Source organism: Perognathus longimembris, chromosome 25 (assembly GCF_023159225.1).
Source record: "Perognathus longimembris pacificus isolate PPM17 chromosome 25, ASM2315922v1, whole genome shotgun sequence".
Lineage (NCBI taxonomy): Eukaryota > Metazoa > Chordata > Mammalia > Rodentia > Heteromyidae > Perognathus > Perognathus longimembris.
The window spans coordinates 14753541-14778009 of NC_063185.1; the positions used below are offsets into that span (position 1 = coordinate 14753541).

Sequence of the window (24469 nt, forward strand, 5' to 3'; positions counted from 1 at the left end):
GCCAAACTTAGAAAAACAAATATGACATGTTTTCTCTCATAAGTAGGAGAGAAAAAGGTGTGACAATAGAGAAGTATGAGGAAAGAGAGATGAGATAGAGGAGAGAGGGTGATGGGAGGTAAACATGATTAAGGTCAAGCATATGAATATATGACAATGTCACAAATAAGATCTATTTATTTTGGGCAATTAAAAATACTAACATGCTTAAAAATATAGCCCATCACACAGCAACACTCCACTTTTAGAAATAAAGATCCAATATTTAATTCATGACATTGTGAAAATTAAATGAGATAAGACTTCTGCTTCAGAAATGGAGATGTGGTTTGTGCTAGGACCAATCCTTCTCCTGAGAGACATAACAATAATTGGATTTTTAAAGAAGTTTTATGTCTTGACAGAGGTGTGTATACTAGTATAAGAGGGGTGGAATAACAGAGAGAGGGAAGGAAGATGAATATAGTCAAAATAATGTATGTATATGCATGAAAAGAGAACAAAGAAACTCCATGGGATGGGTATGGAAAGGAAGAGAGGAGAGATTGATGGAGGAAGTAAATCTGATAAAGATGCATTGTAGACATAAATAGATATGTTAAAAAGAATCCCACTATACAACTAACTGGTACTAATAATGTAAATATAAATATAATCAAATAAAAAGTTTTGAAGGCACCAATGGTACCAAAGTGGCCAGAACTCAAAGGGTCACTATTTAGAAAGAAAAACACCCCCTGAGGCAATCCCATATATAGAAGCCAACCTGAAAGAGATGTTGTAGAAAGACGGGGTTGGGTGGGGGTGGGACACACAGAATTTTATATCTAGTAAAAATAAAGGTATTCATGCAGTAAGTATAAGAAGGTAAAATTATGTTTTTATAAACAAAAACTGAGAAAATACATCAGAAATAGATTAAAAATCACAGCACTAAAGAGAACTTTTCAAGCCAAAGGAAACTTACTGAGATAAATGCATATTTACACAAAAAAGAAATGCCCTGTAAGTTATATAACTAAGGAATTAAATTGCATGGGATATGAAGATGAAATGAAATTGAATGGTTGCAATATCTCAATAAAAGTTGTAAAATTATTGCTCGGAGGCCAAAGGAATGGAATAAAAAAAGTGCCTAATAAAAAAAGAAGACAAACTATTGAGAAAGAACACAGAATGAAGTGTTAGATTTCAATATGAATAGGCTAAACAACCCAAGTAAAATATAAAGATTGGCATGTTATATAAATCAAAATCCAATTGTGAGCTGCTTCCAAGAGACAATACATAGGAGGATATAAAAAAAAGCTGAATATAAAAAGATAAAAGGGTATAAACTCCAACAAAAAGGAAATTGGTGTAGATGAAGTAGACTCTAAAGCAAGTATTGGTATTAGTGAGAAAAAGAGATGTTTCATAAAGGGGTCAATTTATCCAGAATGTGTAACAATACTAAACTTGTGGGCAATGACATAGCCTATACATAAAGTCAAAATGAAAAGAAAACATTTTTAAGATCTACAATAAATGATTTAAGAAGTTAAAAAACATCACCGTCACTACTGATAGAATGAGGAAAAAAATCCATAGGATATGGGAAGACCGAGTACCATGATGAACAAACCTGACTTAATGATAGATACAACATGGCCCTAACAACTGCATACTTTACACTCACCTTAAAATATCCAGTCAACATTTGTAAAAATTGACCATATTCTGAGCCATAAGCAAGTTTCAAGTTAATGAAACCATACTGAATACATTCATACTTTTTTTGACCGGAATAAAGGTAAAGTAATATTTATTAACAGAAAGATGTGGAGGAAAATCTCCAAATATTTGGCCCGCAGATTCAGAAACACATCACATAATTTCCACAGAGAAAATCAGAAAGGGAGTAAGGCATTTTGAGCAGAGTAATTGAATTACAACATTAAAAAAAATGTATGATGAAGGGCTGAGAGTGTAGCTCAATAATCAAGCATTTGCTTATCATTTGTGAGGCCGTGGGTCCAATTCCCAGCACTGTTAAAAAGTGAGATATAGCTAAAACAGTGGTATAGCCTTAAATGCAGGTTAGAATTTTTTAAGGCTGAAAACTGATGAGTTAAGCATCTATCCCCAAAAGCAAGAGAAAACAATTTAAGCTCATCAAAAGTAGAGTGCAAGAAATATGATAAGAGCAGAAATCAATATAATAGAAAAAAATCACACTAGAAAAAAATGTTGGTGCTTTGAAGAGATTAATAACTTGATAAATCCCTAAGAAAGCTGATTGAGGAAAGAAAGAGAAAAGGTATACAGTCAAGCAATAAACTACATATATTCCATTTCTGGTGTCACTGTAATACAATGGGGAAAAATAGCTTTTCAACAGTTGGTAGTAGATCAATTGGACATCCACATAGTGGGAGGGAAAAAACCCTCAACCTCTTTCCTTACAACATACATAAAGATCCTTTCCAGATGGATAGTAGGTCTGAATGTAAAAGGTGAAAAAATGAAGCCTCGGGAAGTTATTGCAAGAGGACCTTTCCATAGACTTTAAGTGGATGGAAATTTCTTAAAAGGGGGCTGGTGGGGTCAGGATAGATACAGGGGGAGAATGATGAAAGGGTGAGACTGATCTAGATGCATTGTACTCATAAATTGACATGTTGAATTGAAACCCTTTTGTGCTACTCTTGAAAGATAATTGAAAAATAAATTAAATAAGATATGGAATAAATTAAATAGGATATGAAAGTCGTACCATTAAGGAAAAGAATGATATCCTAGACTTGTATTAAAACTGATTCTTTTGTACATTATAAGATACAATGAAGATAGCAAAAAAGAGGTGTCCTATTTTCTTCTCTTTTGTCTCTCTCTTTCTCCTTCTCTCCCCCCCCCCCCCCCACAGCTGACACCATGACCTTCCTTCATGACATACTGTCATCTTGTTTCTGTAGGTATTATGCTTGGTTATCTCAGGTATGTGTCCTCTGTTGTCAACTTAATCCTTCCAGGTCTGTTTAGCCAGTCCTAATTATTAAACTCTGGTAAAAAGAACTACTGTACTTCTGTTTTCCTGACCCCAAATTTCTACTCCTATGTGAAGGCCCAAGAGAAGCACATTTATGTGTGTGTAAGAATTCTAATCCTGGGGCTGGGAATATGGCCTAGTGGTAGAGTGCTTGCCTCCTATACATGAAGAACCCTGGGTTCGATTCCTCAGCACCACATATATAGAAAAAGCCAGAAGGGGCGCTGTGGCTCAAGTGGTAGAGTGCTAGCCTTGAGCAAAAAGAAGCCAAGGACAGTGCTCAGGCCCTCAGTCCCAAGCCCCAGCAATGGCAAAACAAAACAAAACAAAAGAATTCTAATCCCAGAGAACTGGTTGCTCTTGCCTATAATCCTAGCTACTTGAGGCTGAGGAGCTGAGGATTGCAGTCCAAAGCCATCCCAGGCAGGAAAGTTTGGCAGACTTATCTCCAACTCACCACCACAACTCACCACCACAAAGCTGGAAGTAGAGCTGTGGCTTAAGCAGTTGAGTACCAGCCTTGAGCAGAAAAGCTAAGCGAAAACACCTAGGTCTTGAATTCAAGCCCCAGTACCAAAACAAAACCAACCAACCAAGAAAAATAATTCTAATGCCAGTGTATTAGAAAACTTGACAGTGGTGCAAAGGAACAAATTCCATGATATACAATACTTGGGTGAGTTTCACAAACACATAGTGAGCAAAACAAGGCAGCCACAACAGAGATTTCATTTTTATCAATTTTAGAAACAAGCAAATCCAATCTCTGGCAAGAATTAGTGGTAAATTATATAAGGGGTGCTGGAAATATCCTGTCTTTTGATCTCAGTGATGGTCACATACATGTGTTCACTTAATTTAAAATAATCAAGCTCTATACTTAGGATATGTGCACTTAACTATTTGAGATGCTTCAATTAAAAAAACCCACAATTTTACAATAAGGTATGTTATGCAAGTGTGCAGAATGGAAGTTAACTAAGTAAAATCCCTCTCCTAATTTACAGATGAGAAATGTCCTTGCCATGATTGGAATGGCCCCTCCAAAACTCGTGAAAACAGAAGAAAAGATGGGGCCTTTAAGAAGTAACTAGGTTATGGATTAAAAGTATTTTGTTACAGCAGCAGAAAAGGTACTATGTCTATGGAAGAAAGGCCATAAGCTCCTGAGTATTACATGAGAAAGAAGTAGCCCAATTAAGACCAATCTCTAGCTTCTCATCTCCCACTCCTACACTCTTCTGAACAAAACCAAGTAATCCATAAACATTCATGAAACATGATAGAGATTAGGACTTGGGGCTAAGATGCATCCAGGCTGGATCCAGGCCTGTCCCCAACTGGCTCTGCCTCTGTCACCCTTGAACAGTAAATTAACCTTTCTAAGACTCAGTTTATGCATCTGTAAATGGAGGCTGGAATAGGTCTCCAGAGCATAGTTCTGATTTGATTAAATGAAATCCCAAGCCTGTGCTGTGCTTAGTAAGGTATTCTGGCCCAGTCAGGCCTCAAAAGTTAGCCATCATCATTACTGAAATAAATGAGAGCGAGAGAGAGAGAGCGAGAGCGAGAGTGAGAGACAGAGACACAGAGAGAGACAGAGAGACAGAGAGAGAGGGATGGAGAGAAAGAGAGAGAAAGAGATCATTTGGGGAGGTAAATAAGTCCATTGTCTCCTTCAGTTACTAAGAATAAATAAGAATCTGTCTTTCTAGTACTGGAAAAAAACAACTCCCTAAAAGCTGTAGCAAAAATCCACAGAACAAAAATCCTTTGACATAAATGACACTAAAGCCCCAGATGCATTGCCTAAGGAAGAAATTATTTTCTGCAGAAGCCTCAAACCAGATGGTTATAAATGAGAGTTAGCACACGGGCATTACTTAATGACTAGATTCCTTTAACTAAAAATCTAATTTTATTATGGCATAAATCACACTTTCTTGAAGTAGGGAATTAATTTTAGATTTTTCATTCACTGTTCATAACCTTTCCACGAATTTGACAGCCAAATCATTTTAAATGTCATTTAACCAATACAATACAACAGCTTTATTCCTCATTGTACCCTTTCTGAATCCATTATCTCTCATGATAATGTAGAACTTAAGTAAAAAAAGAAATTACCATTCCAGAAAGCTGTATTTTTACCATGCAGTTGAGCAGCATAATAATCTTTATTTTTGAATCAATATAATGTGAGTGCTGAGTAATATTTTCCACAATCCAAGAGTCTATCACAAATTCTCAGCGACCAAGAAACAGTCTGAGAGCTGTTGGAAGAATTTGAGTGAAGATTGCCAAATGACCTCCCGGGGGCCTTCTTGTGTTCCTCTTGTGGACAGGGCTGAGGATGAGGAAAAGGGCACCATCCTGGAGCCATAATTATGACTTCTCATCTATGTTCCTAGCCATCTGTTTTTGTTTTTGTTTTGTTTTGTTGCTGGGGGTAGGGGGAAGTCTCAATTTTCCACTCCAAATATAATGGGAAGCAGTGATGTTGGGGGAAGTGGGTTAGGGAAGTGGGGAGGAAAAGCATCATACTATAAAGAGACAGAGATGAAACAGGAAGCAAAGTGGAATTCAAGGTGGCCAGGTCTGTGCAGACAAGGTGGGGGTGAGCTCGCCTGGAAAGACAGGCCAGGCCAGCAGAGATCCCCATGCCAGAGTCTTAAGGTAGCCCCCGCAGGGGACTGAGGAATTATTCAACTTCATGGATCTTCAGGCCCCAACTTCCGGCAGATGCTCCCAATGGAAACCCACACATTCAGTTCAGGAACTGGGCAGAGGAGGTAGAAACTTTGCCAACAAGCTAGGCCCCCTCCTAACTGAGATTCTGACATCACCCTTCTAAGTTTTTTGTTGTTCTTTTTTTTTCCTATGAGACACTCTTAAAACTAAGCCTTCCTCAACAAACTTCCTTACAATTTTTCTATTTATTCATTTTAACTTTTACAAAAAACCCTCAACTCTAACCTCACTTGCATTTTTCATGAGCAAGACATCCTTCAGCAATTAAAATCTTCATTTGGATGGACAGAACCCAGCTAAATAAAGCAATGCCTTATGTGGCGTGTATTCCATTAACTGGCTCCCACTCACCCGGCACACGCAGCATTTTGTTCGCTTGAGCTCATTTGTATGGCTGAGTTAAAGGCAGAAGGGAAATGGCTGGACTACGAGATTTCCCAGTACACCAGGAATACATCATCAGAGGATGGAGGAGGTTAGGAGGCTAACCCTAAACTCACGGTTAGCTTGAGAGCCATGCCAAAGAACCAGTGAGGAAAAGGGATTTTCTGGGGATAAAACTGGGCACCCCCTAGCTCCTCCAATCATGCTGAATTTTTGGCAAGAACTCAAGAAAAATACTGGACCAGGAGGGCTGGCTCCTGGGAGATGCCACCTAGCCCAGGGGTCAGAGTTCATCTTCACAAAGAATAATGTCAAGACCTTTTAAAAGAGCTCTAAGGGGTTAGGGGAGGTGGTGTCTCACTGGCCAATGCTTCCTGCCTTAAAGGCTGATCAAGGCAAGAGGGGTTACATCCTAGAATAGGAAACTTTTGATTGTTTAGATAGATCAGTGAGTTTGACCATGAGCTCTGGTACCTTTCAACCAGCTCCACCTCTGGGCTACCAGAATGGTTGAGGCCACACTTGCCTTTCATACTGCTGAAAAGGAGGTGATCGTGTTAGGCCATACAGCAAGAGCAAGTGTGATTCTCCAATGTTCTGTGTCTGAAACATGAATGGGCTAGTGAGAAAGTTCTAGGCACCTTCTGTTTCCTATCTAACTGTAAATGGATTAATATAAGGAAATCAGAGTTTCCACAGGACCGGGAAATCTAAAATGATTAAGCCAGAGGGTGTGAGGAGGTTTAAGCAAGACTCCTCCTCCCCAAATAAATGTCAAGATGACTTAAAAAAAAAAAAGCAGTTATTTACTTTCCTACTAAGGTACTGCTTGATTAGTACTTACTCGCTCCATTATCTGAGCTACAAACTTCAATTTACTCATCTGTAAAAGGGGCAGACCAACAATCCAACCAGAATGAACACTTTCACTTGGATTTTTTTTCTATTCAAGGCTGCTGCTCTGTCACTTGAACCACAGCTCCACTTCTGGCTTTTTCATGGTTAAATTGGAGATAAAGAGTCTCTTGGACTTTTCTGCCAGGGCTGGCTTCAAACCTTGATCTTCAGAAATCAGCCTCCTGAGTAGCTAGGATTACAGGCATAGTTCATGGCTTTCTATGGGGGAGCAGAGTGATCAGTGGAAGAGGAAGATATGAGAATCTGAACAGAAATGGTCCCAGTAAAGATTCACTAAACTGAAAAAAGGAAAGTACTGGAATATTTGCGAAGGCTTTAGGAATAAGATGATTTGGATGTTACTTTTAATGAAAAGTTGGTGATTTTAAACTCTAGATAACATTACAGATTTCTGCTGCCTCTTACTTGTTTACAAGTTTAAAAGTTAGCTCTGAGTTTCAAGGTTGTCTTCTGTAGTGATTCTATTAGAGAGCTGTTATGAGGACTCACTAAGCTACAGCTGATGGAATCCACATCAATCACCAGTCGATCCCTTCGCCTTGTTAAACATCATCAGATTGAGAGACTACAAGGGAAAGACAGGCACTTGACAGCTGCATCTCTACAGCAGCCCAACAAACTAAAAACTCATAAACTTTTTGATGTGGAAAGCAAACCACATGTCTTTCTCAGAAGCACACTCACCATCATGTCTAGGACTATCTCAATACTCAGCAGCCCAGGGAACCTCTTTAGTTTTTAATTTTTTTTTCTTTTTCCAATCCTGGGACTTGAATTAAGGGCCTGGGCACTGTCCCTGAGCTTCTTTTGCTCAAGGCTAGCACTCTACCACTTGAGCCACAGTACCACTTTGGCTTTTTTGTTTTGTTTTTTTGGTGTGGTACTGAGGAATCAAACCCAGGGCTTCATGCATGCTAGGCAAGCGCTCTACCACTGAGCCACATTCTCAATACAACCTCCTTAGTTTTATGTCATCATTTCTGCCAACACTAGCAGGCCTTGATGAAAGGTAGGTCATCCTCTACAGAAGGACTTAGGCACACAAAGTCTCGGTTGCATTTGACTGTAATTCCATATACAGCATCTGTCCCCCCCAGGGTCCACACCTCCTCCAAACCCTTCTCCAGCACAGGGCCAAGGACACCCTAAACACATGGCATTAAGATGGAATGGGATTAGAAGTTGGGGTAATTCAGGTTGCCATTGACCCCTGACTACCTTTACTCTTGCTTCTACTGGTAAGCTTTCACAAAAGCACAGAGAGCCCCTAACAATGGGTTCCCAACTCCAAGAAGCTCCATGTCAAGGTGTCCTCTGTTTCTGGCAAGCGTCTCTCTGCCTAGCTGTGTCCCAGCTGCCCCTGCTCTGTGAAAGAATCAAGGCCTCCTGGTGGCTGTCGGGGAGAGGAGGGAGGAGAGGAAGGAGGAAAGAAGGACAAGTTGTCTGCAGGGAATAAAGGGCAGGAATTTCTGTTTTATTTATTCATGATCCCCCTCCACAAGCCGTCCCATAGATGACATAGCAGCATCTCCCTGTTTAACATGATATTCTAATCCCTCACTTCGTTTACTTTCTGTCAGCCTGCTCCAACCACGCCCCATGAGCTGAGAACAACCTGTGCCTGGAAAGTTAATAGACAAAAAAAGGAAGAACAGCTGCCCTCCAGCACAGGCCTCGTGTAGGAGTCTATTTTCTATTCTTGTTTTTGCATATGGAGCAAGGGGGTCACCGACACAAATGACATAGAGAGTCATGGTGGGCAATGGAGCCTGTGAGAAGAAGGTCAGGCTAGGAAGGGCCGTTTCAGGCCAGGGCTGATGGAAGTGGAGGAGCCATTGTCTAAGGGCCATTGTCTAAGGAAAGGCATGTCCCCACATGGGGACCTCTCAATCTAAGCATTGTTCACAGAAACTGCCATCTTGCCTAGAATCATGTCCCCGACCCTTGAGTCCTCCCGGTCCCTCTCTTCCTCAGGTTTGCAGGTACATTTCCATCCAGCCTTACCCTCTTCTCCCCTCTTACCACTTCTCTGCAAGGCACAGCCCCTCAGCTAGGGCTCCGGGCAGAGCGCATAGAGAGTCTCGTGGGTAGTTCATGTATTCTTCCCTTCATCTGTATATACATCTGTGTCTTCACTCAGCAAACATTTACTGCCCTGGGGTCATAGCACTACCAAGACAGCCTCAGTCCCTGTGACACTTATGCTCTAATGTGGAGAGATAGGCAACCAACAAGCCCACGGTAAGAAAAGCCATGGAACTACAAGAACAACAACAACAACAACAACAAAACATGGCTGGAGGGTTGCCAGCCATGAGGGAAAGGCTTTGCAGAGTATGTGAGGTAGGTAAGGAGGTTCTATGAGGGATGGTACTGAAGGACAGAATGACCTCACCGGAACTTGACACAAATTCAAACCTCCCAGGACTTACTCAGCCCTGCCTGCCCACCATGCAAGCCTCCCTCTCTGGCATCAATCTGCAGAGGGGGCACCAGGAGGAAGAGCCAGCAGCCCCCAGAAATGACAGTGAGCACCACATGGCAGCTTCCGCTGGCCAACCACTCACTCATCCGTGCCAAGCTGCGCAGAGCCCTCCCCACGCCTGCCTCCTTTGGTCTTTACAGCCCCTGGGGAGCTGTGGCTTCTACCCACCCCCATGAGCCTCTGCGGTCCATGCCTTATCCTCAGGATTTGGTTGAGTCTTGATTGTTGTCTGAATAAATAATTGGTGTGGGCTCCCACAGACATCTGCTTTGCACAGGGAAATAAATGCCCTGCATGCTTTGAATAGAAGGCATTTCCATTGTGCCCCCCTAACACATTGAAAATGGAACTTAAGGAGTTTAAATTAAATGAGTTATGTTTAATTTAAAAGGCATTAAGGCATTAAGACTCCCCCCCACACACACACCCCAACACACACCCTGAATTTTCCTTTATAACAAAGTCAAAAGAAAGACAAGCTCCAGTGGTCAGCACAGCTGGGTTGATATTGACTGCAGACATGACCCATCTGAGAATCCCAGGAAGATCAGCATCTTTCTCCCTATCCTCTCTCTGGGCCTTAGGTAGCAAACTCTGAGGGCCTTGGTGTCTGCATTTGAGGATAGAGCTTTGAGGACAGAATGAGGGAAGATGCAGAATGAACTCAGGTTATAGGCTAGTTTACAGTCAGCCAGCCAGTCACCCAACCTCCAGAGACCTCATGCTTAGGACAAAGGACATAGGACTCTGGCCCCAACAGTCTAAATCAACCCTTCACTCCAAAGCAGCTGCTTCGGTAATATGGCAAGAGGAGTGGGGATCTTTCAGAGCTAACACGGTGGGGCACTGTGCATCTTAGGTAATGCTGGCCCCCACCCACGTTCCACATACCCCTCACTGCAAGCAGAGCTGAGACTGATTGCTGGGGGAATTTCTACCGTGTCATGTCCTCCTTAATGGCAGGCCCAATCACCTCACACCAGTTCGACTCAGAGACTATTTGTACAGGGTGGTGGGCTAGGATGCATGTGATGAAGTCATGATGCTCCTCTGGTGTGGTCTTCTGTCAAAGCCACACAACCCTAGGACATGTGACTTGGGGGTCACAGGGCCATACCCAAACCCCAAAGCTTGCTCCTTGTTATACCAACATGAGGGACAGGGTTTGAATATAAGCTGGCATCAGTCCGTTTGTGCTATTACAGCAGTGAACACTTGAGACTGGCATCTTAAAATGGTCAGAAGTGTCTTGGCTCACAGTTCTATGAGCTGAGAAGTCTTAAGACTGAGGGGACAATATCTGGCGAAGGCCTTCTTACTATATTCTCTCATGGTGGAAGGGTAAGGTTGGGGTGTGAGAGAGCTACAGATCAAACTCACAGCCCCAAGCTGCCCTTTCTTTCAGGGCTAGAGATTAAACCCAGGGTGCATCATGCATGGAAGCAAGCCCTCCACCACGGAGCCCCACCCCAGCCCCACCTCCTTTTGTTGTTGTAGCTATGGTTTGAACTCAGGACCTTGTGCTTGCTCAACTGGTGCTCTACTACTTGAGCCATACGCCAGTCCACCTTTTTTGCTGGTTATTACAGAGATGGATTCTTAAAGTATTTTCTTCCTTGGGCTGACTTCCAGCCCCTTTATAGCCAGGATTGATCCAGTCATCAGAGTGGAGCCCTCATGATCAAACAATCTCCCATTAGGCCCCACTTCTCAACATGGTTACGTTGGATTAAAGCTGCCAACGTGTGCTTCTTGCGGGACACATTCATTCAAGCTGTAGCGCAGGTCCTGGAACCAAGAACATGGGTGCCAGGAGGAGTGCCATATCAGTGGTGGTTAGCAAAACTGTCGAGCTGAACTCTGTGAAATGCCTATCCGTGTAAGAGCTCAGCTCACACTTCTTCAAATGCTTTCTCAGAGGCTGAGGCTGGCTCCTTGGCCTCTCCACCTGACCTCCGCCCACAGTAATCTCTCCCATCCTTCACCAGGGACACCCTACCACACACCTAACACCCACACTTTCATTAGGGCTCCTGAACACCACCTCGCAGGGCAGCATTTGTATGCTGGCCATAGCATCTGGACCATGGCCAATGCTACCCAAGGCCGAGCCAACACATTTCTGATCTGAATGCACAGATAGGACTAGACCTCTGGTGCGACAGAGCAGAGCCCAGAGTTGAGAGTTCTTGTGTGACCAGGGCCAAGGCCATGGGTTAACATGACACATTGGCTCAGCAGGATGGGCTTCGTGGCTTTGTGCAAAGGCCAGTCTTCTGGAAGAACAAGCAGAGGAGAGAAAAACGGAGAGGAAAGCTGTGCAGCTCCAAAATGTTATGAGAGACAGGCTGCCCTGAGGACACTCAGGCTTAAGTTCTGGGAGGATCCCTTCTTTATACACAAGGATCTTAGCAGAGGCTTCTGTGCTTGGCCACCAAGCACTGATGGATTAGTAAATGGGTCAGATACCTACCCTAGCCAATCCCTTCTTCCCCCCTCCAAGCAGGGATAGCCCTAAAGACCCCCACACCAGTACTTAGAGGATTCTTCCTCCTTAAACAAACACAGGATGAGCCTGGTGCTAGTGGTTCACGCCTATAATCCTGGCTACTCAGGAAACTGAGATCTGAGGATCCCAGTTCAAAGCTAGCCAGGGCAGGAAACTCTATGAGGTTCTTATCTCTAATTAAGTACCAAAAGCCAAAATTGGAACTGTGGCTCAGGTGGTAGAGCACCAGCCTGAAGCAAAAAAATCTTAGAAACAGTGTCTAGGCCCTGAGTTCAAGCCCCAGGATTGGCAACAAATAAATGAAAACATGATGGAAGACTTCGTCCATCCTCTGCAAAGCCTTCAACCTCCAAGAATGTCCTTTGCAACCCCACCCCCACCAGCATCTCTGCTTTACACTCTGATGATGGTTTGAGGAGAATACTAATAGCTGAACTTGCTCTGTACTGTCTTAGCAGCTCATCATACTTGATTACACAGGTGTGTTATTAAAGCTCTTGGTCCTTTTTTTTTTCTTTAATAACTTCTAGGTGAGTCCATGGACAAGAACTTCCCATATAATCCATAAAATCTAGGCACCAGTAGCTCACATCAGTAATACTTGTTTATTTAGGAAGGTGAGATCTGAGCATGGAAGTTTAAAGCCAGCCAGGGAAGAAAAGTCCACAAAACTCCATCTCTAATTAACTAGCAAAATACTGAACTGGAGGCATGGCTCAAGCGGTAGAGTGTCAGCCATGAACAAGAAAGCCAAGAGAGTACAAAGCCTGGAGTTTAAGCCTTGGTGTATACACACACACACACACACACACACACACACACACATACAATGTAATTTATGACTATACTTATAAAAGAGCAGTCATTTGAAAGAGCTTAAATTTTATACTCATTTCCATCTAGAATGTATAATGAATCGCAGATAATTCTGTCCTAGTCTGCATGGCCTTCTAAGTATTTTCATTCCTGAAATTCACAGAACAGCTAGTTATAGCCAATTGGATTAAGATAGATACTTGGCCCAGAGTAGAATTCTACAGAAAGGGATTTGACCTCGCTGTGGTAGTTTAGGGCAAAGGGCTACAACAGCATTAGTCCAAGCATTAATGAACAGCCACTCCCTCCCATGGCCAGCTCACGTCCTGAGTAGACTTACGAAGTCACTGAGCCACCAAGGACACGGCCATGCCAGGTGGGACCACCCCAGAGCAGAGGGTGCAGAGGGCTGTAGGCCCTGGTAAAGCTGGGGTACTGGGCTGGGAGGACCAGTGCCCCTGTCCCCGGGAGCAGGGCTGGGGATGGCACAGATGGGTTACTTCTTCCTTTATTGTCTCATAAATATATCCGATTTTCTTTAGGCTAACGTTGAGTACTTAATTCAATCATTATATCTTTTCTTTGTTAGAAAAGATCATTAACACAGTTGCTTAATTCCTTCTGCTCACTTAGATCCATTCTGCTCAGTCAATGACCCCCTTTCTGGAGCCCCCTACCACCCAGTTATCCTCAGGCTCTCAGATGGCATCACAAACCCCATTTCTCTTTAACCGCGTGGCTAAACTTGGTACAGGGCTGAGCACACGGCTGTGCGCTCAAGGGAGACCTATTGATGACAGGGATTTAAGATACTAGCGTCTTCAGTCGGCCAGTGCTTCCCAGGCTCAGAGACTCACCTAGATGGGTGGAAGAGTCAAGTGGAAGTTAGACCTGGAATTGCAAAGACATAATCCCCCACCAACAAGCCAAGCACAAGGCAAGGAAGCACCACCTTCTTCGTGGCCACAAGCTAATGTGGAAACAGCAGCACATGAGGCCACCAAACACAAGAGAGCAGAGGAAGAAGAGGACCAAGCACGGGCATGTTCTGGAAGCACTGCACTCACGAGTGTCCACTCAGTCAGTCCTCTGCTGTTACCTCCAGGCCTTCCTGAGTAGCATGGATGCACCAAACACTAAAGCAGAACCTAAAGTCTTGTTCTGCAGAATTTTCAAGCATGTTTTAAATTCAAGGCTAGAAACAGTAATAAAGAAATAAGCTATGAGCAGCAGCAGAGCACAAACAAGCTCTTAATTAGACTGTTTTAGCATCAAGAAAAGGCAGGCCAAGCATGATGGTACATGCCTGTAATCTCAGGACTTGGGGTGGGGTGGGGGGGCCGAGATAGACAGGAAGATCATAAGTTTGAGACCAGCCTGAGCTTCATCTCAAAAAAAAAGTCACTGGAGTTCTTATTAAATGGCATATCAAAAGGTAAGCTCTGTTCTTGCCATTTTTAACTTTCCTTACTCTTTGAAAAGCCGGTTGGTATCCTCCTCTCAGAATTCAGGACCTTGAAAATTCTAGGCACCAAGAGATGACCCCATATTTGTCTGGCATCATGCTCCACTCGCTTGGTTTATGCTTTTGGTGAGGGTCTGGTGTACCTGGCACAGTGATGCAAAAGGGACCACCGGAGTCCCTTGGGCAGGCTCCAGAGACCATTCCAGGACAAGAACAGTAGCCAAGTCAGTGATTCCATCCAATTCCCACACAACTGCCCCTCAGGACTCTCTTGGCTGCTATGATTCAGGATTCTGGCAAGATTGGAAACTATGGTGAGGATACTGCTAGAAGAGGAAGCCAACGGGGATTTCTTCTGTAAGGATGCCTAGAAACTCAAGGCACCCATGTGGTACCAGAGTGTGTACAAGAAGAACTGACTTGCTCACTCACCAGACAAGTATCTAAACATCCCACTGTGGGACAGGACACTGGAACTAGAGGGGTGCTGACCCAGGCCTCTTCCCATTCCATTGGAAGGAGGATCCTTCCTCTCCAGAGCTGCTCTGCCACTCTGTGCCTGACCAGGAAAGATTGGCACACCAGGCCTAGGTGCCAGAGGGGTACACAAGTATTCTTGATGGGTGCTTAGCAGAGTTCTGAGAGGAGAACATGAACTATCATGTTCAGAATACTAACCACTCTGCCAAGCACCACCATAGAGTAGTTGTTAGTCCTTGTGACAGGCTGTAAATAGGGCGGTTATGGTCTGCAGTGTAATCATGGCTAACCTGAAGGTCAGGATGGGCAAATGACCCTCAGCATACAGCCAACAAGGGAAGAAACAGATCTGAGCTTTAAGGACCCCTGACATGAGCGTGTCCCTGGGGATAAGCAGCAATGAAAGCTTCTTGGGGAGCAACACAGGCAGCCATGAAGATGTGACTTGGCCTAGTGTTTGGGAAAGCCAACTAGGGGCCAAGGACACAACAACCAACCTGGAAGCGAAAGCAGGGATGTGAAGCATCCGGGTGAGGGTAGCAGGGTTGGATTAGGAGATGAGGAGGAAAAGTGACCCCTGGAATGCTGCCACATCAGGAGCCTGTGGCAGAAGCAGCCAAGCAAGCCATAGAAACATGGAGGACTCTGGGCTGGAGGGGGAAGAGGTGAGTTGTAGAAAAGCAGGAGACCATGCCCAGGAGAACCACATCTTTTCTGAGTGGTTGTGTTGGTGCCAGTCCCCTGGGATGTAGGACATTTTTTCCTCACAGGGACTGAGGGACTGGGTTGGATGACAAGAGCTCAATAGGCCAGGTAACAGGCTCCAAGGTGACCTCAATGGTTCTCTGGAAAGGAGAGAAAGAGCATGGCTTCCCTTCTCAACTTGTAATTCTCTCTCTCTCTCTCTCTCTTTCTCTCTCTCTCCAGACACATACCCCTCCCCCCCCCATAATATGAAGTCTAAAAAGCAAGCAGTGGCACTTGTGGCCAAGTCCTCTAGAAGGGCTTCTTTTGGATGCAAGGCCTTCTGGGAACATGGAGGAAGAAGAAAACCCAAGGGTTCCATGTCTGGTGACTGGTAGCACCAATTGGGCAGCTGACTTATAACCTCTTCTCTAGGATAGCTCGCTCCTGCGCAATACCAATCTGCCATCCACATAGGCTTTTCCTGCCCCTCTGGGCAGTCAATGGACATCATTCTACTGCAGTGAAATATTTTATTTTGGGGGGCTTTTTGACATGGGGTCTCACTATGTAACCCAGGTTAGCCTCTCTATCCTCCTGCCTTAGCTTCCCAGGTACTGGAACTACAGGCATATCCCTCCCCCCCCCCCCGCCCCCAGTCAGCAAGGAGTGAAGAGGTGAATTGAATTGCTGGTCCTCCATGCCTTCCTGACTCAAATGCCTCGGGCACCTGGTTACCCGCAGGAGAGTCCTGCTCAGGGGACAAGGCCCACATCCTATATCGTTGGGTTTCTGGAGCCAGTGCCTTTTTCTTCCCAGGTGTTTGGTGACAGGACAAGGCCCAGGTCTTCATCACAGGGACCAGAGCAGCAGAGGCAGAGGGCAATGGCTCTGAGTTGGCAGGACCCACTCCTGGGGGCCTATTAGAGTTTGCCTGATACCAACTTGACATTGCCTTCTCTCTGAGTGGAAGGCAGGAGCGATAACCCAAAAGTCACTGAGGATAAATCAAGTGGATGGCTGGGGCCTGGCAGACCCGGTGGCTGCCAACTCCCCAGGAAATGGAACTTGCAGCCCCATTTGCAACGTGTGGCCTGCTGTCCTCCTTATGGGGGATGGGCTTAGTTTCCTAGAGGAGCATAGATTATTTAGCAGCAGAAGCATAAATAGATGAGTAAATTAAGAGGAAGAAAAATAATGGTTTCTTGTGAACTCATAAATGCTCATTTTCCTGGGTCACAGAACTTTTCGGGCCAATTAAAACTCTGTCAATGATGATATCAAAAATAGTAAAGGGTCATTCAGTCTGCTAAGTGCAGAGACAACAGCCTTACCAAGAATGAGTGGCCACAGAGGAGCAATATTCCACACAAATAACACAAGACAGCGATGTCCTCTGTTCAAGACCCCTTAACAGAGCACCAGCCCGGCTGTGGTGGTCCCCGCATAGCACAGAGACAGGCTGTGGGAGCTGAATCCAAGTGTGGTGGCACAGGGAACAAGACATGGGGCCACCTTGTCCAAGGCCACTGACAATCATGTTACAGCTCCAGGAGCATGGGGCACAGCATGATCCACCTAACCGTGCAACAGGAACACCAAAGAGATAGCTGTCTGTTATCCTTCACCCTGAAAATGTGGATGCACTCATATGCCTGCAGGTAGTAAGGCTGTACCCTCCGCCATTTTACCTGAGAAACCAACATTCACATGCCCTACCAAAGAATAAGCAGCAGAGAGCTATGGCCATGGGCTGGGAACTCAGAGGGTACCAGTGTCCTCCCTGAGTACCACACCAGCAGTGGAAGCAAAGAAGATCCACGTGGAAGGGATGCATTCAGTCATCTGCCACCTGCCTGGCCCTCCGAGATCTTGCCAGAATCTCAGTTTCTGTGAAAGTCAGCCTAAATCTGGTAATCTACAACAGGGAGTGCTTAGGAATTAACTGTTGACACACTACAAAACAAAGACCAAGGCAGGCAGGCAGGCAGGCAGAACATGGTGAGCCCTCAGCCGGGACTGTATATGTTCACAGAGATGAGGAGCTTGATCTCCTTCCTGCCCACAAACAGGATGAGAGTGAGTAGAGACATCCAGTGCTAGGGCTCCTCCCCCACAGATGATCAGTGCTCTTCCCAGGAATTCCAGGAAGGACTTTCCTGGAGAGAGGGGGAGCACCGCCTGGATGCCAGTAAGATATGTAATTACAATGAAATGATTTAGAACAAATGAATGTCTGGTCTCAGCAGTCCAAGTACTCCTGAGTCCAACTGAGGCAGGAAGAAGATTGAGAGTATGTTGTGCAATATGAAGCTGGCTAGGCAGGTAGAGCAGGTGTATCTGCCAGACGGATCTGGGGTTTAAAAGAAAAAAAGAAAGACCAGAGCTGAGCAGCCAGAGTAAGATCAGTGCTTTCTTAGGCTGACCTTTTGGGTGTGGTCTGTAAGCTCTCAGGACTAAATGGTGAGCAATCTCAGCAACTACATTTACTTAGACAAGGCACCATAGTTGGACTCACTTAGAAAAAGTTTAAATATATAAAGAATGTATAAGCCTGAGACTAGGCCAATGTCCAGTTGTAGATTCAGTCACACTGGGTCAGACACTGCCAGTGGATCCCAGAACTCAAGACCCATAGGGGCCTCCCACAAATGTCCACCTCCTGATAGCCAGATGGGTCTCTCTGGGGGCTCCTACCTCACTTGTGCATTTCTGATTTAGGTTCCCCTAAATTCTACCAATATTGACTTTACTAATAGTTGAAAAACGATGGGGACTAGAAATGTTCCAGAGCTGGGAATATTTGTGTATGTATAATGAGATATCCGAGGGACAGGTCTTGAGTATAAACTTGAAATTCACTTGTTTCATATACACGAAGCCTGTAACAATTTGATAGCATAGTTTTAGTGCACCTGTGCTCTGACTACAGCCCATCACATGAGGTCAGGCATGGAAGGTTCCACGGATGTCATGTTGATGTGACAGGCACTTCATGTAGGATTTCAGATTTTTCGGTTATGGAAAAAAAAATCTACATTTATTTTAGCCAGAGTATAGAGGAAAGGAGAAAAATAAAACTTGCAATAAATTGTACCTCAGAGGGGCTGGGAATATGGCCTAGTGGCAAGAGCGCTTGCCTCCTACACATGAAGCTCTCGGTTCGATTCCCCAGCACCACATATATGGAAAACGGCCAGAAGGGGCGCTGTGGCTCAGGTGGCAGAGTGCTAGCCTTGAGCGGGAAGAAGACAGGGACAGTGCTCAGGCCCTGAGTCCAAGGCCCAGGACTGGCCAAAAAAAAAAAAAAAATTGTACCTCAGAATGCATTAGCATTCTGGGTCATCTTCTGCTACTCAGCTCTTCATTAAAGAGGCACTCCACCCATCTCCATTCCCTTTTATCTACATCTGTACAGTGCAAACTTCTTGAAGCTAATTCAGATGTACTCTTTGTACATAAAACAATAATTTAATAAAATTCACTTGCTGTTAACTGCTTTAAAATTATGCAAATATACGCACACTGATCATTTAATCCTAGCTTACCCTTAGGACATTAAGTAATTGGTATAATAACTTTAAAGATAATCAAACCTTACTCGTGCTTTCTAAGTACTTTAGGAACCTAAATGAATATTCTGGGCAGCACTATTATCAAGAAGAAAACATACATGGAAACATTTTAATATTTAGTTTCTGAAAAAGTGGTTTATTTTTTTCTTTTTCATTTAAAGTCTCCAAAAATTCTGTTGGTCTTGATTCTTCTTGGAAGTCTGAGGAAACTGTTACAAGACTTCACTATGGTTTGGATAGTGAGTTACAGATATGTTAATAGCTACAGCTCAAAGGAGAAATTACCTAGAAACTATTATCCTCAGAGACTATTTTGGATATCAATAACAGTATATAAGTCATAAGCAGCTTGCAGGAGACAAGGGCACATCCCCATACAGACAGACTTACTGCACAGGAAGCAGCCACCCACCCCTTGTCCATCTAGTCTGAATTTTGAAAGCACCAAGTTATCTTATGACCAATTCTGGGTACTGGCTGCGGCATTAAGTATTGACTGTATTTAAGAACTACTTAGGCCTCCGTCTTGCTCATAAAAGTATGGTAGAGGAAGATGAAGGTCAATATAGACTTGGACCATTATGTTAAAAATATGAAAAGAAAAAGATAATAAGGCTCAAGAGTTAAAAGATCTCAAATGGGATGGATAGCAGTCAGAGAAGGCCCTGACGAGTAAGAAGTTACATTGGAGAAGGGGTAGATTTGGATGTGAGAAGAAGGGGTGCCATGTCAGGCAATAAGAATGTGGATATGGGACGGTGCATAGAATGACCAGTTTAAAGAGTAAATTAGGTAGGAACCAGGCCCCCTGGGACAGCATCCTGGTTTAGCAAGCCAAAAATAGATGCAAACGATATTTCTGAACATCTTGCCTCTACCCCCTTTTTGCCCCCTTTAGTTTCCATTAACTTTCCCATGACCCTGGGGGAGAGGGTTTTCAATTTAATTAGGAATTAACAACCAATCATGAATGGTTGGACTGGACGAATAAAATGTTATCGTCAAAAACCTAATTGTTATTAGAAGTAATCCAAGCACAGCCCAGGGTGTAAGAACCCCTAGACGCAGAGCCACTTGGAGAGAGAAAGAGGCATGGACAGAGACCCACTTAAAGAAGAGACGATAGATGCCCGGCAGAAAGAACACACCATGGACAGATAGAGCAGCAATGGCACTGGCCTTTGAGAGCTAGATACATCTCTTCTGAGTAAAATTCTCCACATTCGTTCTCCAGTATCCTAAACTTCACTCATCACATTCCTGAGACGTAAATCCGAGGAGGCTTCGGCAGTACTGGCAGTGGAGATGCAACACTGACAGGCACTGACTGCCCTGAGACGCAACACTAAGCAGGTGTTGCCTCACACAAGCTGCCACCCTAGTGGTCTCAGCTAGCTGCTAAATCAAAAGGGCTGTGTGGGCTCTGCCCACCCACTGAGAGCAACAGTAGGAAATTCTGTTACCAGAAGGTCAGCAAACACTTTCATTAAAGTAAATGTCCTGAAGTCTGTAGGTAAACATTTACTGAGACCATCCCCCAGTATCCCTGTGCACTAGGCCTATTCACACTGTTATCATCTCATAATAAATAAGCAAAGCTGTAGTCAAGAAGTATGAGCAATGGGGGAGCCTTTCAGGAGACATCCCTTCCTCTTTAGGAGCAGCTGTATTCTTGGGCGAGGGAGACAACAGCTGGAAGGAGGTGGGGGAGGGGGGGACAAAACAACTCAAACTAAAGAACAAGCTTGCTTCCTTCTTTCCTTCCTTCCCATCTTTCTCTTCCTTCCCTGAGCAGTGTCTGCTGCTCCATCTTGTTAGTACACGAAGTGTTGAGGTGTTAACAGCTCAGATAAGGAGGCCCCCGGTGAAATTAACTTACCTTCCATTTACCTCCAGTTAAATCTCACCTTAATTGACTAGTTCTTAATTGATGTACGTGATTGACCACAGTGGACCAATGAACCCCAATATTAAGAAAACTAAGCAGGAGCTGTAGGTTTGCCTGTTTGCTTTGCTGTTAAATATTCAACCATCTGTAGGACTTAAAGTGATCGTTTTCTCTTTGTCTGGACAGGAGTATAAAGATTAGGCACTTCCCACAGGGGAAATACTGCTCTCACCAGCAGGTCTTCCTCCACTACTCTTTTTCAAAGCAACGTTAAGGTGCGTCCTTCATGGATTTAGACAGGAGAGATAGTGTTTCTATTTAATCATCTGCTCGAGACAAAAGAATGCATGCCACACTAACTTTTAGCAGGAAAAGTGTGTATTAAATTACTTCTGAAGCTCCCTGAAGAGTAAGCCTTACAGGTTTGGGATTGCATGACAATTAAGAAATAATGAAAGGGAACTCATGTCGTTTGATCAAATAACGCATTAATCCTTCTATACACTGTGTATCATTATACACTCTCTGGGAAATGTTGACTTTTTCGGGTAATTTTTATTTCTCATTCCACAGGACAGGACACAGGTAGAAGAGAAAGGAGTTGGGCAGGCATCAGGTTAAAGACAATGGGAGGAAGGATGCCTGGAAAGTCTCTGATAAGAATCCCTTCTCATCACAGCAGAGAGAAAACCCCGGGTGGTTTCAATGAAAGGGCATAGCCATTGCATACGGATCAACTTACACAGAGCGTTTTCTGCAAAATAATTTTTATCTCCCATGAACCCCAAATTCATGGGGCCTGCTACCTGGAGCAGGGCTAGGGTGGAGTTTATGAATCTTCTTCCATATGCTACTTAAGACCAGGTTCACGAAGCAATTAGCAGTACATCCAGACCCTCCAGGGAGACAGTGGAGAACAAGTTTTTCAAGCCCTTTAGAAGCATTTATATATACCTAACATGCCATTAATCATTCTTATCTGTTCATTAAAGCAGTCTCCCTTAGGACCTCTGCTTGCCAGTTCTTCCTCTGCCTGGTTCTTTTTATCTATATACCTGAAAAAGGGGGTTCACTTCCTTTAAGATGTCTTTTCTCATTGAGTTCACATGGTGTATCCTACCAACATTTGTGATTTTTCAGAGTTTTATTAAGCGGACAGAAAGACTCTTCTCTTGAAGGTCTGCATGGAAGGCTAACCAAGTAAAGCTTGGTTTTGGAATGCATTAGGAACGATCACTCCAGACGGTCTCCTGTCCGTAGCAATACACATTGCTTCCTCTGTCCCCCCACAAAAGGTAGTGTAAATTTAATTCACCTGGTCATCTGATTGATCTAAATTAAAGGTAGAAGAGAAACCAAATACTGTATCATTGAAAAGCAATCTATCTGAAGGGTCCTGTCAGTGGTTATTTGATCGTACCTGTGCCTGAGACTCTCCCACAACCACATTCAGGCCGCGGCTGGTTCCTGGGTCCATCCATCCCAGCACAGCTAGCAGGGAGGCCCCAAGCAGCGTGAGATGCAGCCAAAGGCTTCCTGGGTGCATTTTGTCGAGTCTGTCAAGAAAACGAGAAACGCTCAGCACAAAGCATTGCAAGGTACACAGAGAGTCCATGAGTTCATGCCTGCATTGCCGAATCAAAGGAAATCAAGTTCAAATCTCAGCACCAACCCTGCTGCTGCTCTACTTTGTTACTTCCGAGAGCCTTACTTTACTCATCTCCAAAGTGGGGGATAATATTATGTGCCTCTCACAGAAGGTCACTGTGAGAATTGAAGGAGGTGGTGTTGGGAAGAACTCGGCAAAGACTAGCTCTTAGGTAGTGTCCCACTGGAAACACCACCCACCAGGAGTGTGTCTACAAGGACAAACCAGGGTGAGATGGCTGGGTGAGATGACCTCCATTGGGCATGTCCATGATTCACTTTCCCGAGAAAGCACTTGGGCTGTAGTGTACCCAACGAAGGGTCAAGAAATGCCCATGAAGAATTATGTTAAAGCTACAACAACTCGTTTGAAGCTTACATCACCCAAATTTACAAGATGGCGAGCTTCAATTGGCATCCTAAGGAAGGTCTAATATTTTAGTTTGGTGACCAGTGGGTTTTGTAATGGAATCCAACAGCCCATGATAACAGAATTTCAGTAACTGTTAGGGTATTTCCTGAGGTTTACCTGAAAATATCATTGTCTAAAATCTTAGAAGGAAAAAAAAATCCAAGCAATTTAAAGTAATCAAATGCCATGCATGGAAAACTAAGGATCGGTGTGACAGATGTTTAAGTACTAATCACTCGTTCAGCACTGTGCTGAGAGAATAAAGACACACAATAACCCATGCATCTAGTTACCTGTACTTTTTTGGGGGAAGGGTGGTTACTGGGGTTTGAATTCCGGGCCTCCCACTTGCTAGGCAGGCACTCTCATGTTGAGCTACCCCTCCCGCCCTTTTTTGTGCTGATATTTTGAAATAGGATCTTACTTCCTACCCAGTCACATACCTAGAAATCTGTACCATGAGCCACCTATTTTGGGACTCCCATTGTCGCTTGGGTGACAAATGAACACCACCACATCCAGCTATCTCTTAAGAAGGGGATCTCACAAACTTTTCTGCCTGGGCTGGCTTCAAATTGTAATCCTCCTATCCTCCTATCTCAGTGTGTTAAATAGCTGTGATTACAGACATGAGCCACTGGTACCTGGCTTAGGTAACTGTTGTTGTTTTTTTAATAAAAGCTTTCCACTATGAGCCTATTCCAATTATACTTTCAGCATCTCTCACTGAGACAGAGCAACACAGAACTCATCCTGCAGTATGTTCAAGTCTTCCTCTAGGAAACTTTAGGGGTTATTGATTTCTGCCTACACCACACAATTCAGTGCTTAATTACATGTGGTCCCTGATACATCCTGATTGTGGTAGTGAGATGAAAATACTCTTAGAGCTTCTTGGAGGCTAGCATCTCCCATGTCCTGGTCTGAGCTGGGTCAAACAATGGAATCATGCAGCTTGAAGGATTCATTCCCTGCTGGTTGATTTCCCAAGTCAACCAATGACCAATGTTCTAGACAAGGGCAGGGTCTGTCACTGGGTTACTAGTCCTGCAACCAAGGTATTCAAATAAATCTAAATCCACTCTAGCACGTTCCAGGTTTGGGGATTTTATTTTTGGCTGCTTTCCACACCCAAATAGAGCTGCCTCTCTGCATTTGCTTTATGTCTCCTGCTTGACACAAAAATGCCCACCGGGAGAAGGCAGCAGAGTAAAAACTGTGGGCATAACACACTGGCCTATGAAAAGGTAAGGTTAGAAGGGATGGCTATCTTTTAAGAGGAGGTGTCTGTTTTGAAAACAGTCCAGAGGCTGCTGCTCCTACATCTATTTCTTCAGTCATTTATCTTTGACATCTGGCAGAGCAAAGCAGTCCAGGTGGCCAGTAGATAGAATCTGAAGGTCACAGTCTCAGCATTTGCTCTTCAC

General features: G+C 44.1%; 1 protein-coding gene across 2 annotated transcripts in view; it reads right to left on the reverse strand.

Annotated features, from left to right (window-relative positions):
- Window positions 1-24469, reverse strand: part of Fstl4 (follistatin like 4) — a 280522-nt gene that overhangs the window by 249282 nt on the left and 6771 nt on the right. For both annotated transcript variants that reach the window (XM_048334239.1, XM_048334238.1), the window contains exon 2: window positions 22404-22539. In XM_048334239.1, the coding sequence (XP_048190196.1) occupies window positions 22404-22529 (126 nt within the window). In that variant the 5' untranslated portion in view covers window positions 22530-22539. The remainder of the gene's footprint in view (window positions 1-22403; window positions 22540-24469) is intronic.